Raw genomic sequence first — 20,095 nt, forward strand, 5'->3', positions numbered from 1 at the left:
ATATATATATATATATATATATATATATATATATATATATATAATAATCAATAATGTTGAATTCTCTTGTCTATTTTCATACATAAGACGCACCAGATTAAGGCACACATAAGCAGCATTAAGAGTTACAAATGGACAACACTTGAGACTGATCCCTTATCCCAGACATCCACAATCCATTGGCAGATCATGGCGTAACACACTCGTCGTTGCCTCCCTGTCTTGGTGAATGTGTATTAGGAATGTGAATGTCAGTGGGTAATGATTATTTTATTTTATTTTTTATTTCCTACTAGGAGGACTCAAATATACATTGAGTAATAATGTGTTTAATACAGCTTTGCACACATTTGTTTACATTTTACAGAAACTTAACTTAAAACCACATGACTAAATTGCATAAACTATAAGAGCTAAAAAACAGCTCGCTCCTTGTGCGTTGATGTGGTCAGCTCCTGTACTAAGGACCGTAAATTGGGCTTTACTCTGCAAGGCTCCTGACTATGGTAGCTGTAATGCTCTGACAATCCATCAAGTGGTACGGCTTTGTAGTTAAGTCGTACTAAAACATTCTGACAGATTTTTGAGCGCCATGTACCGCATAAAATCAGTTTGAGGTCAGTAAACACAACCAGAATTAATACATAAGGTGCACTATTGATTTTTGAGAAAATTAAAGGATTTTAAGTGCGCCTTATAGTCTTAAAAATATGGTAATTTCAGTTTTATTTTTGATGCTTTGAGTCTCCCCTCTGTTTGCTCTCTACACTAAACCACTCCCAGCTTCAGAGCACTATCACAACACAATCTGTGTAAATCCCAATCATGAGAAGTAAATAAATATATGCAGTGAAAATATATATTCAGAATCGTAATTTTGAGTTATTTGCAGACTGTAGAGAAGGTTTGGGCCACTCCTGGACAAATGAAGCATTAAACTGTGCCATTACTTCAACAGGAAAAGGAATATTTCAGTATTTGATCATGCAATTTAGGCTTTTGTCTTCTCAAATCTATGATAAATAAATGTAAATGGTGCACAAACATTAAGCTAACATTTTTTCACTACCTTACAATGAAACTCAGTGTATTCAGAATGCAGTACTATAAATGGTAGTATGAGTATGAGTGTGAATGACAAATGTTCAAACTACTTAAACCTGGGATACCTTTTCACACCACAGAAGGAGGAAGTGGGTATTTAAATCTGTCCAAGTCTCACAAATCCTTTTGATGCAATATTATGAATGAAAAATAAAAATACCTGCAGACAGCACACAGTGACTTTACAATATACTCTGGGGTGGAAAAACACACAATTTAAGTAAAAATGTATGTTTTAAAAGAGTAACAAAAACAAGTAAGTAAGAGTACTGTTACACTGTAAAATATATTACTCAAGTGTGACTATATACTGTGATGATAGCAGGCTGGATGTTTAGTCTGATATATAGATGCATGTTTTCAGTTGATTCACTACAAGGAGAACATGTAAAATCCACTAAAGACCTAATCTAACCCACAACCTTCTGGCTGTGAGGCCAGTGTCCTGCCTCTAACACACAAAAGCTTTTATTTACTGATTAATTTGAGATGATTCAGGTCAGAAAGATAAAAACTGAACTCACTGCAAAAAGTTCAGTCTTTCCAGGTTAAGAGGTTGTGAATTAAGACCAGGTTATTTTGATTTGAGTAAATTTCACTTGAACTAAAATTATTTACCAATGGACCTTTTGTGTTTAAAATACAAAAATGCACCATGTTACTTTAAAGATAAGAAAAAATACAACTTTTTGCACTTGAAGTAAGAAACTAAGGGTGCTTTCACAACGCTAGTTTGATTATTTGGTCCACACCAGACTAAAATTGTATTAAAATTGTTATTATGTAGCATATAGACTCCAGTGTGGAGTCGCCGAAGGCGTCGAGGGCATCATTTCAAGCAGAGGAGACGCGCTTGTTCTATGGATGTGGTCATGGTGACTATGAGACGAAGATTGTTCCACAGACCCACAAGGTAGGTTATGTCCCCTCCCATGATGCATGTCAATTAGTTCGTTTGGACCTACTCTCTGTGGTTTGGACCCAAGTTGGCACCAGAGACCACACCAGAGGGATCGCACCACCGCACCAGAGGGACCGCACCAGAGAGGGATCACACCAGAGGGATACCGCACCAGAGGGACCACACCAGAGGGACCGCACCAGAGGGATCGCACCAGAGGGACCGCACCAGAGGGACCGCACCAGAGGGATCGCACCAGAGGGATCGCACCAGAGGGACCGCACCAGAGGGATCGCACCAGAGGGATCGCACCAGAGGGATCGCACCAGAGTTTAGCATTTGGTGCAGAGTCAAGCAAACCAAGACTACCTCTTTTGTGAGGTCCTGGTCCACTTGATTTAGTTTGGATGATGCTTTTGTGCAATTGATGCTTTCACACCAACGAAAATGAATCAAACTAAAAGCTTCTAATTTGAATGGACCGGTTGGTGCGCACCACCTGCTGTCGGTGTGACAGCATCCTGTATCTTATGTTGTTTGAATAAAATAGAAATATTATTACACGGGTAGATTTTTTTTCTTGTTAAGTCAGATCTACTCAAATTAAGTGAAATGCTCTTAATTTGAGCAAATAAAACTGGTCTTGAGATTACTTTTTACAGTGTTGCTTTGTACACAAAAAGCCCACACGAAACAGCACACATAAAATATTCAGTGTGTTTATTTTTTCATTAGTTGCAGGTATGGCACAAAAATGGGTGTAAAGCCAAAGAAAAACAGTGAAATCATAAGAACAAAGCCTGGTCTTTATAAATATAGAAGTCACAAAACAGAGGAGCGTCTGCATTACAGGACAAGAACAAGGACACAACCAGGACTGGAGCCTTCAGACCAAACCGTGCGCTCACAATAATATATAAGTTAAATTTACTTAAAGTTTGATAGAAATTTAAGTCGTTTTGAACATTTTGGATGAGACTTTCAATGTTTTATTGGCGGGATGAATTTTCTGGGTTCAAATGCAGTCAGTGTGTAAAGCCTAGTTTAATTTCATTTCATTTTGAGGAATAAAATGACTTGTAATTAAATAAATGCAAGATAGATTAGTTTAATGCCATAGTGTGGATCATTTCAGGCAAAGCAAAAGCATCTCAATGAAAACAAACAGGTAACAGACACTTCAATATAAAAGTTACATAACTGCAACAAGGAATATCTAAGTGAAATTTACTTAAAAATTGCAATAAATTTGAGTATTTTTGAAAACGTTTTCTTAGTCAGATGCATTTTCATGGTTCAAAATACAGTGAGTGTATAAAGTCAATTTAAGTATTTCACTGTTTTTAAGGGATTATGTCAGAGAATTACATAAAGAGTGTATATAGATGACTGAAGATAACAACATGGGAACTTAAATTCCAATCAGAATCTTGATTTGAGTACCAGTGACGCTTATTTGATATCATTTATATTTGCTCAACTTCATTACAGATGTGTGTATTCGTACCTTTTATGACATGAAATATTTTTAGTCCAATGAGATTCATTTGGTTATTATTATGTTCTTTTTTCAGTGAGCAGTTTTTAGTGAGCAGGAGAAACTGTCAGGGATGAAAACAAACTCTTGGTCTGAAAAATAACCTAATTACACTAAATATTTGTAATGTTTTATGTCACACAAAACTGACACTTGTGAGCTTTAAGTCATGTTATAATGCTGTTACTTTCTAAAAACAGACCTGGAGTTGTGTTTTGTTTCATTCACACATGTCTGAGTAACACTTTATTGTTCTTCTGTCTACTTCTCCAAAGCTCAAAATGCTCTGTTCCACCTTGTGATGTCATGAAGCGGTAGTTTTCAAAGTTAACAGCTATTTTATTTTTTTTTAATCTTTAGTTCAGTAGAGATCCACAATTCCAGGGCTGAAATGATCCTAATGATTCTGGTGAAGGTGTATAGAGGTAAAAACCCAATGAAGCGCTTCCTGTATCACCACATGACATCACAAGGAGAGAAGATCTCAGCCTTAATATTTGTGTTTGTGTGTTTAACGTGTGAATGAATGAAACAAAACACAACTCCAGGTCTGTTTGTGATGAGGAAACAACATTATAACATTGATCAGAAAACAGCTCTTTAAATTTCACCTTCCATCAGGTTGAATTCTCGTCATTTGAACTCCCGCAGTGTTGTTTGCAGAGCGGCGGGTGCAGTAGAGGAGAGGTGGCAGTTCCTCTCGGAGCAGTGGAGTTGTCAAACCTCTCCTCTCTCCCTTCGCGCTGACAGGAGAAAATGAGCTCCAAAACAGGTCCGACTTTGCACCTGCCACAGCGCGAGCCTCCTTCGCCTGTCCACCAGTCACTCAGAGTGGGCAAGAGAAGAGAAGTAAAAAAGTACTAGTATTTAGACTGAAAACGATATGAATTTACTTGGCTTGAATTCAGAATTTTAAATCTGATTTGAGAGTTTTTTTTGGAAATATTTTTTTTCTAAAGCAGCATTAATCCTCTAAAATAATCATGGTCTAATAAAGCGTAAACAAAGAAAATAATTATTGTTCAAAGGAAAGCCAAAAAAAAAAAAAAAGCGGAGAGAAAAATGTGCAAAATTAGATGATGTTCAAAGGGTTCAAATACAGACTTTTGTTTTTTTAAAGATTCACTTGTAACTTTTCTGTGAAGTGTCCACCAACTGCTTGAACTGTCTCCATGGAGATGTTATTGCTTTGCCCGGAATGTTCCACAGTACAGTGATGAACTTAACAGACCAGATCAGGTTACGGGTCAGATCCGTGGAGAGACGACCGTGTTTTGTCAAGACACTTGTGTCTGAGTACATGCAAGATTGAGCAGTTTAAAGCCACACACTGTAACATTCTAGGCATAACGATAACTTCTCCATGGAGACAAGCAGTACTCTCTTCAAGAAAAGTTACATAGTGTGGCTTTAAGTTCAAGTCAAATGAAAGGAGCAAATATAAACTATGTCAAATTTGCGGCACTTCACCCAGTGTTTGTGGAAAGTTATTTTCAGATTTTGTTTTTCATTTTTTTCTTTTCTTTTTTTCTTTTTTATTTACTACTAACTACTCAAATTAACCACAGATATAACATGGGGTTCAGCTTCTTGTTTACTTTGAATTGTTAATCACTATGGCAACGGTGCAGATTTTTCACCCCTCTGAAACCCAAGGATAAAACGGTTCTTCCAAATGTGACTTTTTCACTTATACACTTGTTAGATTTTATAAACATGTTGTACCGTAAAGTCAGATATTTTTCACCCTCGTAAAGCCCGTCTTCTACCTACTTCTGCTTCTATCGTGGGACATAGATGGCGGCGAAGTAGCTCACTGTGATGGCACGATGTGACAAAGCCCTTCTCTAGGTGGAAAATGACTTGTTTTTTCTGCTTTTGGGCAAAATAATACAAGTAAATATACAAGGAAAACTTCTAAATCACGAGACCCCATAGAAACAGAAGATATTTCTGAAAAGATTAACTACAAATGCCTTATTTTTGATCACTTAAAGGACACGTATTATGCTTTATAGAGCTGTTACTGGTTTTTAACTTTTCTGGTGACCGATCAGACCAATACTTTTCTTCATGGAGATGTTATTGCTTTGCCTGGAATGTTTCAGTAACATATTATTATTATTTTATAATTATTATTTTAGTATTAAACCTTTTATCAAATGAAACAGAAAACGTACACCAAAGTTCTTGAGGTGCACATACAAGGAACAACAAAATAAAAGTGAAAAAATGCATAACGTACTCAGATGGCCGATGTCCAAAAGCGTGTTATTAGTGTGTGTCCATACTGTGGTCCAAAGCAAGAAAAGTATCTGACGAAGACTTTTTTTGCCAAAAGATTATTTAAAAATAAAATAAGCTTTTGGACATCAGCCATCTGAATGTGATATGCATTTTTTCACCTTCATTAAACCTTTCATTGTCATGGAAATCAAACCAGACCAAGTTACAGGTCAGATCTGTGGAGAAGCAACCCCGTTCACAGTCAGAATGCTTGGTCGTTTTTTGGTATTTTTAAGATATAAAACCACCTGTAATTTAACAAAATGTAAGTTAGAGCTGTTTAATGTCACACTGTGGAACATTCCAAGCAGAGCAATGGCATATCCATAGAAACAAGCAGGTAACAGACCCTCAAAAACCAAAACGTTACATAATACAGAGTCAAACATGATCTTGAGTACCTTTACTTTGGTATCTCATGTTTTAGAATTGAAAGGCTTTGTTCCTGATTTGTCCAAGCCTGATTCATCAGCCTTAGATTTCATTCGCTCGACGGTAGGTGGATACTTTTTATCATTTAACCAATCACTGCCATTTGGTCGTGATGTATGTAATGCGCCGCTAACAGAGCTAACTGGTAAATTAAGCTTTTCCCAAATCCTGTAGGAAGAAGAACAGTAACATCTTTCCCCTTGATGAAATTCACCAAACATTCTCTTTGTTCCTGCTTTAAATCCTTGATCTTGAGAATCATTGACAACACTGAATATATGACTCTTTGCTGATTGGCTGGTGGCCGAACTCGCACTCCTGGGGTTTTTGCGAACCATCTTGTGCAGACATGTCCAAACTATGGCCCAGGGGCCAAATGCGGGCCTCAGACAATTTTTTCTTGACCCTCAAGCTTGGTCCAAATGACCTTGCATCAATTAAAAAATAATTTTTTACTCCAAGTTTTTTGAGAGTCTACCTTGATAAAGCTTATATTTCATATTTAGTGTGTGGTTTTAAAGATTTTAGCATGAATAAAGACTGATGGTTCATACTAACATGTTAAACATGCACATATTTCAATTATTCACTGAATTGAGCATCAGTCTACGGCGCCCGATCAGCCCTCTGCTTCATCTGTGTTTAGATATGTGGCCCTTGATGAAAAGGTTTGGACACCCCTGGTCTAGTGTATTCTGATTCCTGACCTAGTCGCTGGAGAGAAATGAAATTGAGCGGAGGCACTAGGTGGCGCCAGCCTCGCTAGAGTTTTCTGATATATCTGAGCAAAATGTGTCTTGCTCCAGTACATATATATTCTATAAGCAGCTCTTGAGTTCAAAATATATCTGCTGTGTACTGTCTGCAACTAATTATAAAGCTTTCAGATAATCAGGAAGCGTGTGTTAGCATGTTAGTGTTATTGTTTGCTTTACCAGTTGTGAAAAGTACTTATAAACTCTCTGTGGTGAATAATTAGGATGCTCTGACTGCATAAAATAAGTAAAAATAATAAAATCAGGTACAGCGCCTTTAATGAAACACACAAACATGAAACTAAACACAACTCCAGGTATGTTTTGGATGAGGAAACAATATTATAACATGTCTAAAACTCCAAAAACGTCAACTTTGCATAATACGTGTCCTTTAATCTGGCTCTAACTTGAAATATTACCACCTCTGCACTTTGAAGAATTAAGGCAGTACTTATTTCGAACTCAATTCCACACCCGGGCCCGTGCGTGCTTCTTCTTCTCCACACATGAGCGGGTCTAATCACGTCTACAAAGAGCCGGGGAAATGTCAGCCATTTTGTTGCGTTTGTGTGCGTTTTGGAGCGGGGTGTCGTTACCGTGGCAGCCGCATGTTTTTGATGCTACGCTGCCCCGGTTGGATTGGATTTATGCCGACGCCGGGTACACTCGGGCACAGATGGTTGGTTTCCTCAGACAGGAGCCAGATGCAAATGGCACTGCTGCTCAGCTCTGCGCGTTTCACTGTTTCATTACAACCTGATTGAATTACGACACCGAGTTACGCGCTAAGAAATACAAAAGGCAAAATCGGCGTAACGAGCTCCAAAAATAGGGAGATTTATTGATGATTTATTGTGGGATCTGGCTACTGCGTTGGCTTGGCTGGACTGGATTGGCTGGAGTTTTAGCGGTTTTATGTTATGCTAGAGTCAATTACTACAAGCGAGTATGAGGAATGAGAGCACAGACTCGGCTAGACAAACGCTAAAACGAATCAGATTACTATAAATGTTTCTTAAAGTTGGACTCTAACTTTTCTACTGTTTTTTCTTATTGCTTTGCCAAGAACTTATTTAACTCCACTGACAAAAGCTTGTGATTAAATAAGCCGCGTTACAGGTCACATCTGTGGAGAAGTTAACCACATTCACGTTAAGAATCCATGTTTTTCAAAGCTTTTAAGCTATAAAACTATATAACTTGTTGAATTAGAATGAATATGAATATTTGAATTGAAGTAAATTGAAACAATCTACCAATAATCACTCTAATCCTTGGTTTAAAATTTCTCATTAAACTTGCTTCAAACAAGAACTAAATGTTTAAAACATTCAGATAATCTAAGTAAAGTTATTTAGATTGGTTTAATTTATCTTTAGAAGTGAAGAGAACTCAGAGACAGATTCTGAATTTGAGGGAATGGAGGATATTGCCACAGAAACCAACGATTTAGGTCTAAGGGCCTGTTTACACGAGAACGCTTGTGGGTAAAAATGCAAAATATTTCATCAGAAGTGCCTTTCGTTTAGACAGTGACAGAGTTTTTGGGGCTTAAAAATGCAAAAATCTGAACCCACCCTCCAGAGTGGAAAAGGTGAATACGCTCTGCTGTAGCGTTTCTATCTACACTGCCCAAGACGCAAAACTCTGGTCAGATCTACTCACTTTTGCATCACCGTCTGCACGCAGATTTCCTCCTGAAAATGTTTGTCTAAACGCGGAATAAAAAGTGAAGATGCAACGCCACTTTTTCTTTTTCTGTTCAGAACCGTCGTCATATAAACGTAGCCTCAAATCTTCAAATCTGGATTTAAACCTTTTTTTTTTTTTTTTCCCCACTCATGGAATCGACTTATTCACTTATAAATATGGAGAAGTAGAAAATCAGGTTGGATCAGTCTGGGTGGGCTTTACACTGCAAAAAACAAAATCCAAATGAGTTGAAATAACTTAAATTCAGAATATTTGTGCTGCTTTAACAAATTTTGACTATTCATTTTACATTTTAAGCCTAGATTTTTTACAAATATCATTTATTTATACTAGTTTGAATTTGTAGTTTTCAGTGATGCAGTAATAAATGCAAGATGGATTTGTTCAGTGCAATACTGTGGCTCCTTGGGTTCAAAATTCTCACTAAAATTGCTTCAAACAAGAACTAAATGTTTAAATCATTCAGATAATCTAAGTTAAATAATTTATGGGTTTAATTCATTTTAGAAGTGAACAGAACTCAAAAAAGATTCTGAATTTGAGTAAATGGACAGATTTTTATAGTGTAATGCCACAGAAACCAACCATTTTGGACTAAAATCTTCAAATCTGGATTTATTTATGTATTTTTCCACTCATGGGGTCGACTTATTCACTTATAAATATGGAGAAGTAGAAAATCAGGTTGGATCAGGTTGGTCTGGTTGGGCTTTACACTGCAAAAAACGCAATCCAAATGAGTTGAAATTACTTAAATTCAGAATATTTGTCCTGCGTTATCAAATTTTGACTAGTTGACAATTCATTTTATATTTTAAGCCTATATTTTTTAACATATATCATTTATTTATACTAGTTTGAATTTGCAGTTTTCAATAATACAATAATAAATACAATCTTGATTTGTTTAATGTAATACTGTGGAACATTCCAGGCAAAGCAACAATATCTCCATGGTGATATGAATATAGCGCACGTGGAAAGAGCCTGTACCCGATTTTTTTCATGGATGTCTTGCTTGAGTTTACAGATATATTGTATAAGCAGCTCCAAAAAATTCTGCTGTGTTCCGTCCGTTTTATTAAGAGTTTTATTGGCCGATAATTAGGAAGTGCGTGATCATGCATGCTATTTGTTTGCTATCACGGTGAATAAACAGGATGCTCAGTATGCATAAGATAACTGAGGAATAACTTTGGACCACTGCAAACTGTTAAAAATGAACTACTTTTGTTTTTTTCATATTTTTAAGATGGTAAAAATCAGGTACAGCGCCTTTAAGTTAAAAATATAATGAAAAAAATACCGTGTCACTTAATGGTTCTTATTCAGCTCTCTAAACTTCAAACCTGTCGTCTTGTTTTATAACCTCATAGCATTGAAGCGAGCTATAAATCCTATAGTCGAAGTTTAAAGCCGCTACTCCTGGATCCACTCTCTTCATTAAAACAGCCCAAACCCTCAGCGCAGGCCTGTTTACACATTCAGAGCAGAGCTAATCCTCCTCCGCTGCTCTCTGAACACTTCCTGTCATAATGAGGCGAGTGTGTCAGGCTCAGCACGCGCAAATGTCACCGCGAACAACTGGATCAGAGCTTGTTTCAATAAAGACAGGTGTACTGTAAAATAATGTCTACATGAGCTAAACGACTCGCAGTAGATGACTTGCTTTGAGAGGTTTTGTCGAGATGCACTGCGCAACATTTTCGCTGCAGGGTTGCTACAAGAGATGTTTTTACTTTGCCTGGAATATTCCACAGTATGGCATAAACTGATCAGTCGTCATGGAGACAAGCAAGTGGTTAAAACAGGTCAAAACAACGGTATTTAAACAAATGTAAGATAGTTAAGTTTAATTCTATACTGTGAAACATTCTAGGCAAAGCAATACAATTTCCAAGTGGTGAATACCCAGCCGGAAAAGTTACACAGTGCAGCTTTAGTGTTTATCATCTGACTTGTTTTACTGGTTTCAATATTATTTACTTCAGTCCAAATAAACTGCCAAATATCACAAATTTCTGGGTTCTGGGTTCAAATTTCTCATTAAACTTGCTTCAAACAAGAACGAAATCATTCAGATAATCTAAGTAAAATCATTTAAATTGGTTTAATTCATCTTTAGAAGTGAACAGAACGCTGACAGATTCTGAGTTTGAGTGAATGGAGGATATTTTTTACAGTGTAAAGCCACAGAAACTGACCATTTTGGACTAAACTCTTCAAATCTGGATTTAAATCAGTTACAAATATGTTAAATTAGCACAAAAAACTATGTCAAATTAGTTTAATATATCTTAATAAGTCAACACAACTCCTAGGTTTTAATCTCAATCTGAATGATTTAAATTGCAGGATATTTTTACAGTGTACAAGCCAACCATTATGGACTAAAATCTTGGAAATTGTATTTAAATCTGTCAGAAATGTCTGAAATGTCAGATTAGAGCAGATTAGTTTCATTCATCTAAATAAATCAACACAACTCAATATGTTTCTTTTCTGAATTTGAATGATATAAACCGCATTATGTTTTACAGTGTAACGCCACAGAAACCAACCATTTTGGACTAAAATCTTTAAATCTGGATCTAAACCAGTCAGAAATATGTTAAATTATTACAATAAACTATGTCAAATTAGTTTAATATACTGTATCTTAAATCAACACAACTCATATGTTATAATCTCAATTTGAATGCTGTAAATTGCAGGATTTTTTATTACAGTGTAATGCCACAGAAACCAACCATTATGGACTAAAATCTTGGAAATTGTATTTAACTCTGTCAGAAATGTCTTAAATGTCAGATTAGAACAGATTCGTTTCATTCATCTAAATAAATCAACACAACTCAATATGTTTCTGAATTTGAATGATATAAACTGCATTTTGTTTTACAGTGTAACGCCAGAAACCAACCAATTTGGACTAAAATCTTTGAAATTGTATTTAACTCTGTCAGAAATGTCAGATTAGAGCAGATTCGTTTCATTCATCTAAATAAATCAACACAACTCAGTATGTTTCTAAATGTGAGTGACATAAACTGCCTTACATTTTACAGTGTCACGCCGCAGAAACCAACCATTTTGGACTTGAAGCTTGAAACTCTCCATCTCTGTGTGAATGTACCCAGTGGAGTCTTCAGCAGATTGGAAATGTCATTTTAAAAAGTGAAATAAACTATACGGGATCATTGTGACAGAAGTAGTGGGCTACACAGGGGCACTTTGGCACGTCATTACCGAGGAGAGCCACCGGGGGAGCTCACACTTTCCAAATGTAATCTTCACTCGTCTGAAAAAAATATGACAAAGTTATATCTATAAGAAAAGAACCTCTCCCATTCCCAAGTTTACATTCATAGTATTATTACTTTTAAAATATAAGGGAAATACAAGATAATGGAGTGTTCACTGCAAAAAAAAAATCTACTTGAGTTAAAATGGCTTGAATTTCTAATACATCTTAATTTGAGTAGTTTCAACTCAAGATTTAAAATGTGTTTATTTTAGAACCTGGATTAATAGCAATTTTTGAGAAACTACTGAAAGGTTTTAATGTATTTTTCTCAAGTCTAGCTAAATGAATTGAGGTAAATTACTCTATTTTTCAGACTATAAGTCACACTTTTTTTCATGGTTTGGGTGGTCGTGCGACTTATATATTAAAATTTTCACACTGACAGCTGTGAGAGGCTCTAGGCTTGGGTGTCAGTGTCTAGGACTACTATTACTCCTGTACCACTGTCACTTCACATTCTACAGCGCATGTCTACTGCAGAAAAAGCCGCTGTTTTGCTGCAACTAGTGAAATATTACCCGAAAATGGTAATCGAGCAGCCGAAAGAAAGTTTGGAGTGAGCGAGAAACTTGTGAGGGACTGATGGAGAGCAGGGATGGAGAACACAGCTTCACGGTAACCGGGAGGGTGCGCCATGCAACTTTCCTGGAAGTCACTGGATGGATCGCCTGAACATCAATTACACCAAAACCATCCTGTTGGAATTCAGAAAAGCCGGAATAATTGTAACTGGAACCGATGCTGAGTCTGACGACAGCTACACAGAAGAGCTGTTTACATGATGGATCTATGGTTTATCTCTGGAGGTCGGGCAGAAGTGACATCGAGGACGAAGAATTCAGTGGATTTAGTGATTTGAGAGTGAGTGAGATCGAGTTTGGTAAACTTATGTTATGTTGTTTATGCTATAATTATCTGAATAACTGTTAATATGTGACGTTAACATATTAACGCCTATTCAGCCTGTTGTTCTCTGTTCTATTGTTACTCTATAACTTGTCTTTCAAGATGAGATGTCGGTTCCTACATTTCCCCAAAAAGTGCGACTTATATATGTTTTTTTCTTCTTCATTACACATATTTTGGCTGGTGTGGCTTATACTCCGAAATGACTTATAGTCCGAAAAATACGGTACTTGTTGTTCTTTCAGTATACATTTCTTACGCCATTTGCATGTAATAGTCCTTAGTAAATTAAATGGAAGAAATGCATTTAAACAATAATCTGTCAGATAATCAGGAAGTGCATGTTAGCATGATAACTGTTGTTAGGTTTACCAAAAAACTCAGCTCTGGTCTCTGAGATTTATGAAAAGTGGTGAATAATTTGTAAACTCAGAGTGCGAAAGGTAAGTGAGGAATAACTTTGCACCACAGCAAATACTGTTTAAAATGGACTAGTTCTGTTTTTCACATTTTAAGGCGGATACAGCATCTTTAAGACAGTCAAAACTACCCAATTCAAGATAATTATTCAAAGTTTAAGTCATTTTAACTCATGTAAATACATCTTTTGCAGTGATTACCAAATATGGACCATCGATGGGTTATTGAGATGCCCTGAAATGGTGGACCGTCTGCTCTGTTTTGCGTATTCTTCTTTACAGATTCTTGTCACGTATTGTACACAGCTTCACGCCTGCACCCACTGGACCCACCCGGACCAAACCAGTTTTTTTTCCATTCATGGGGTCGACTTATTCACTTATAAATATGGAGAAGTAGAAAATCAGTTTGGATCAGTCTGGGTGGGCCGTACACTGCAAAAAACGAAATCCAAATGAGTTGAAATGACTTAATTCAGAATATTTGTCTTGTTTTAACACATTTTGACTAGTTGACAATTCATTTTAGAAACAAATATCATTTATTTATACTAGTTTGAATTTGCAGTTTTCAATATTGTTATAATCCAATCTCTCTTTTCATAAACATACAAGTGGCGTAAATCTTGTTTGTACTTCACTGACAGTTACTTTCATTAGTATAAAATAAAATGAGCCAGAAACACTTTGAAACATCTCAGTTAACTCATTTCTGTTTGCAAACTTAACTGTTTTAAGTTAAAACTACTCAAAATAAGGTTCATATTCTGAATTGAAGGCATTTTAAATCAGCAGATATGACTTTTTGCAGTGTGTGAGTGCATGCTTGTATTGAAATATATAAAAAATGGAGTTATAAGTGGAGACCTTAAACTGTATGTTGTGCTTCCTGTCTTCCAACATAAAACATATATCATAAACCTTTTGAATAGAGCTTCTTTAACATTTACAAGTTATACAGTTTTACCAAATGGGTTTTCTTATATGCTTCCACCTGCAGCGTCGACACTTGCAATGCAAAGAGGGAGACGACAAGAAGAGAGAAAAGGAAGGATTAAGTCATTTTCAACGCAAAAATAAGAGATAAGAAACAAGACACCAGTCCTCGAAAACATTGGCATAACCGACAATGAACAAGAATCGTTCATTTGCTTTTCTTTTACAATACATTTTTAAGAAACGCCAGCTGGTTAAGGTTATGGTCTCAGGTAGATCGTCCTCACTCAGTCTTCACAGTTTGTATAAAGCAGAGAAACATTCCTGCTAGAGTAATAAAATATCAGGGCTATTATCGACATTATTATCTTTCATTATTTTTTATATTTGTTCCATAGAAATAGATCGGGGAGAGTTGTTTCACGCAAGGTCCGCTCTCCTCCCTGTACAATGTTTTTTTCAGTGGTTGCTTGTTCTTTTAGTTAAAAAATGCCTGCCCACAGGGAAGAGTAGCATCGAGCGAGTGTTTTCACCCATTTTAAACCGTATCTCGGCAAGAAAAAAAAGAATGAAAAATATCCACATGGTTTAGCGATTCTACCGTTTCACCATCTTGCCTGTGCTGGGTCGCGAGCCTTCATCGCTGCCCTTCGAAAACCTCAAAATATTACATCCAAAGAGGCAAGAATTGTCCCGTCCAGAGATAAAATTATTCTCTATCCTCAGCACTTGTGGGGCGAAAGAAAGAAATAGAAAAGTAGCCCATTGGAGAAGAGATGTTTTGCTAATATTTACGTTTGGTGGTTTTTGTTAGCCAGGCTCAAATTCGGTGTAATCTGAAGGCACTTTTTTCATGGCAGAAAGTAAAGTGGCTTCTTCTGAGCTAAACCCGATTCTTGACCTGATCGAACGCGTTTTTTCCCAATTTCTTGACTTATCTGTTCGCTTCTCACCCGAGACTCTTTGCGTAATCCAGTCTTCGAACCGTCCAGGGCCACTTATACTCGTGACACAGTGTTAAAGATACAGAAAGAGTAAGGAGATGCAAGCAAGATGTAGCCGTAGTCCACCTTTTGTCGTTCGAATAGCACCGACTGGTAAAAAATAGAAGAATGGTTGGCGTATTGGCAAATCGAACAGAAAAATGCACAAATATGCTCCATGTTTGCGGGATGTATCTCCGAAAAGGCAGCAGCTGTAGCGTCCTTTTGCCCCTTAAGCGTCGTAAAATAGTTGTGCTTTACAAACTTTCCATCCGCGGTCTTTCACTTTGTGCTCGTAAACTTCTCCGAGTCCGACTGTTATTTTTTCTGTAAAAGAGGTCACTTATAAAAATTAGCATGTTTTTTTTTTTTTTTTATTACTTCAGAGTGTATTTCCCGTCCTTCGCTGTGTCGTGGTTCCGCTGCCGTCCAGGAGGGGGCAGAGTAGCTTTCTGGATGCGTGGTTCTTTGGTGAATTCGATGCCGGTCTCGCAGACGGTGGGCGGAGTTTTTGCCTCCGTGGAGCTTTACGGGAAGTCGGGTCACCTCTGGCCTTGGAGTAGGGTCATCACCGCGGCGACGCACAGCAGCCATATATGGGAGGAAGGGGGCGGGGCCATGGAGCTTAGATCTGTGGGAGAAAAAGATACAGCAATAAAGATGACACTGAGTTTGACAAGTCTCTTAAAGTGCTACACTCATTGAATTAATCTGCCTCTGGTCTTGTCTCATTAAAGTTGGACTAAACACCTAAACTCCGCCCATAATCACATTTTAAATAGAGCTGCTGAATTGGGCGGGACTAAAAAGGGAGAGTGAGAGGGGGGGAGTGGTCTGGACATACGAGGAACAGTGTGATTGGTCTAACAGGTGTCCACACTTCAAACTACAGTCAGATGTTTGTGCTCAGGGCAGTTCTGTGTGATGTCACCAACTACTTGAAATCACAGAGGCCACTGGAGAGGCAGGACTCACTTTTTGTTTGCACTAAAATTGCCAAAAATTACTAGGTACAGTTGAAAATGACTACATCTTATTTAGCCTTAATAAAGCATGACTAAAGACTTAATTAATAATGAACAAAGACTTAATTAATAATGATTCATGCTTAGTAAATGTTTAATAAAGAATAATTTGTCTTCACTTTAGAAAAGCTCTCAAAAAGACTATTAAAACACCTCATGCAAAGTTTAGTGTTTAGTTGAACTTTATGGTATACACCGTTGTCCCTGAATTTAAGTTTTTCCCCTGCATTGACCCAACCTTCAGTGTCAGTGGCCAACCAGAAGAAGTGGGCGCCTCTAGATCTTAAGCTAGTCTTGGTCAGGACTACTTTAGCTGGAGGTTTCCATATATTGTCCATGTTTTGTAGTTTTGAGTGCCTCCGCTCAACTGCATTTCTCTCCAGCGACTAGGTCAGGAATTAAAATGTACTAGATGGTTCGCAAAAACCCCGGAAGTGGCACCAGCCAATCAGAGAAGAGCCGTATATTCTGTGTTGCCCACGATTCCTGAGATTGAGGATTCAAAGCTGGAACAAAGAGAATGTTTGGTGAATTTTATCAAGGGAAAAGACATTATTGTCCTTCTTCCTATGGGATTTGGGAAAAGTTTAATATACCAGTTAGCCCCATTAGTGGTGCATTACATACATCATGACCAAATAGCAGTGATTGGTTAAATAAAAAAAGTACCCGCCTACCATCGAGCGAACGAATTCTAATGCTGCGAGGTCAGACTGTTTCTACGAAGTGAAACCAGCTGATGCATCAGGCTACAAGTTTTGGGTTGATGTGATAAACCTGAGTGACTGGAGGAAACCCACCCAGACACAGGGAGAACATGCAAACGCCAAATAGAAAGGGAGTGTTCAAATCTCTTTCTATTTGAGGAGAACCCTCTTTTTAAAATATAAGTTTATTAAATGGGGGACACAACAGAAAGCACTGTTCACTGCTAGAAACCACAGCCTATCAGGGTGGTAGGTGAATGCTCTGATACTACTGTCTCTAGGTCAGCCAGGACAGGACTTTTCTCCAAATAAATGTAATGGGTTTGTGTTAGAACGTACAAGATATGCTCTAAACTCTAAACTGAACAGGACCATGTCTGTACTGTTCAGTTATGACTCTTCTGTTGTTGTTGTTTCTGTCGTTACAGAAACAAGGTCAACTGCTCTTTACATCAACAGCTCTCAGACTCTCAGAGTACAGTACAAACATGTCTGCCTTTACACTTCAGTGTTAATGCTTTTCTTTACCAAGTTTTCCCTTATACTGCTGTCTATGAATGCTGCTATATTATAAAACAACAAACATTCATTGAACTGTTACAACAAATGTACAAATGTGACAAGTAATTTTAATAGAAGAGAATTAATAGAATATCTGTATACGTACTAGTACTACTACAAATAAAACTAAGTAGTGGCAAATCATTTGTAAATAATTGGTAGTAATAGTAGTAGTGGTATTCAAAGTAGTAGTAGTAGTAGTAGTAGTAGTAGTAGTAGTAGTAGTAGTAGTAGTAGTAGTAGTAGTAGTAGTAGTAGTAGTAGTAGTAGTAGTGGTAGTAGTAGTAGTAGTAGTAGTGGTAGTAGTAGTAGTAGTAGTAGTAGTAGTAGTAGTAGTAGTAGTAGTAGTGGTAGTAATAGTAGTAGTAGTAGTAGTAGTAGTAGTAGTAGTAGTAGTAGTAGTAGTAGTAGTAGTAGTAGTAGTAGTAGTAGTAGTAGTAGTAGTAGTAGTAGTAGTAGTAGTAGTAGTAGTAGTAGTAGTAGTAGTAGTAGTAGTAGTAGTAGTAGTAGTAGTAGTAGTAGTAGTAGTAGTAGTAGTCAAAATATAGTGGTTATAAGGTCCAAATAGTAATGACTTTTAGTAGTAATAGCAGTATTCACAACCATAGTTGTAGTAGTAATAGTATCCAGATATCTCTATGGCGCATATAAGCCCCAGAGTAATATCCACCTTGGCTGTAGTAATAGTAGTAAGAATATTCACAGTAATAGTAGTAGTAGCAGTAGTGTTAGCAGTGTTAGTAGTAGGTAATACATGTCCATACACAACTCTATTGTACATTTAAGCCCTAAAGTCAATGGTAATAGCAGTAGCAGTATTCACAGTAGTAGTGCTATTCAAAGTAGTAGTAGTATTCAAAGTAGTAGTACATGTACAAGTATCTCTATAGTATATATAGGCACCAAAGTCACCTCCACCTTGGCTGTGGTAATAGTAGTAGCAGTTTTCACAGTAGTAGAAGCAGTATTCAAAGTAGTAGTACATGTACAAGTATCTGTATAGTACATATAATCCTCAAAGTCACCTCCACCTTGGCTGTGGTGGGCTCAGACTCCGGCGAGACATTGGTCATTTTGTCCGTACATCTCAGAGTCATGTAAGATTCATCATGTGAGATTGAGCTGCATAATTCATTGGTCTGTCCTGGGCCTGTAGACCTCCCCTTTAAGAGCAGCTTTAGTGTGTGGAGGACTTATATTTCAATAAGGTCAAATCCAATATCTGACATGATAATACAATGAAGCAATGTCATTTCAAAAGTACATTTGAAGAGACATTATAGAGTGGGAGTTATGGAAATATAGTCCAATGTCAGCGAGAGAAACAGCAATGGGCACGTTATGTTAAAAGAACTGGATGTAAGATATTCAATTCCTAACGGTGTCCCTCAGATATGACATAGACGTGTTCAAATCAAATATAACTTTTACTGGTAACAATAAGAATGCTGAATTATTCACAGCTACAAAAACATTGGACACGATGGCCAAGATGTTTATGTAAGAATTATGGTGTTTTGGTTTTTAAGATGATCCAATCAGAAAGCAGAATGAGTCTCACATCTCAGTTTCAAAGCTCAAATCCAGTTGGTTAAAACCTAAAATTCCTCTCTCTGATGTGAATAGTCAGAACCTAAACTCCAGAACCTGCAGCCAAGTTTTCACATGTCTGTCCATAAACAGAGAATGAGAAAAACCTGTATGTGTGTACGTTTGTAATTCGTTTATCATTCGTTCATTCGTTTTTCAATATAAAACCAAAAATAAGAAAACGAAAAAACAACTATTCTCTTCATTATTTGTCTCCAAAACCTCAAAAACTTTATGTGACTTAAACTGCGATGCCAGACTGAACCAGGACTGAACCAGGACTAAACTAGTCATGGTCTGGTCCCGGTCTGGTCCTGGTCTCAGTCCCTGTCTGGTCTCTGTCCCCTTCTTGGTCTCGGTCTGGTCCTGGTCTGGTCCTGGTCTGGTCCTGGTCTAGTCCTGGTCTGGTCCTGGTCTGGTCCTGGTCTCAGTCCCGGTCTCTGTCCCGATCTCAGTCTCGGTCTGGTCTTGGTTTAGTCCTGGTTTAGTCCTGGGTCAGTCCGGCATCTCAGTTTAAGTCACGGAAACGGGAAACATTATCTGTTTTTTCCATTATCCGTTTAAGCACAAAATCGAAAACTGAAAAAACAAATCGTTACCCATTTTTTTCATTTTGGTTTTGAAGACAAATAAAGAAGAAAATAGTTGTTTTGACATTTCTTAGTTTTGGTTTTATCTTCTTCTATCAGATTGTGTGTGTGTGTGTGTGTCTTCTTTTCTATTTGCAGGTTAAGGCACGAGCAACCGAGGTTCAGTTGTGATTGTAATTACTTAAAGTGTAAGAGCCTGGATGACATGCAGTTTCTTGGTGGGAGTGTCTTGCCCAAGGACACAAAGGCAGTATTCACATTTGGCAGCTGGGACTGAACCAACAACCTGGGTCAGTGGATCAGTGCACTCTCCCAACTATGTTTCTGCCTGGAGTTGGAT

General features: G+C 37.4%; 1 protein-coding gene across 1 annotated transcript in view; it reads right to left on the bottom strand.

Annotated features, from left to right (window-relative positions):
• Positions 1–15,824: 15,824 nt before the first annotated feature.
• LOC110168285 (MAM domain-containing glycosylphosphatidylinositol anchor protein 2) overlaps positions 15,825–20,095 on the bottom strand; it is a 488,675-nt gene continuing 484,404 nt past the window's right edge. The window contains 1 exon segment of the mRNA XM_055149295.1: positions 15,825–15,913. Within this exon segment, the coding sequence (XP_055005270.1) occupies positions 15,825–15,913 (89 nt within the window).

This window comes from Boleophthalmus pectinirostris, unplaced genomic scaffold, assembly GCF_026225935.1.
Source record: "Boleophthalmus pectinirostris isolate CB_2022bp ecotype Guang Dong unplaced genomic scaffold, ASM2622593v1 HiC_scaffold_13, whole genome shotgun sequence".
NCBI classification, from domain to species: Eukaryota; Metazoa; Chordata; class Actinopteri; order Gobiiformes; family Gobiidae; genus Boleophthalmus; species Boleophthalmus pectinirostris.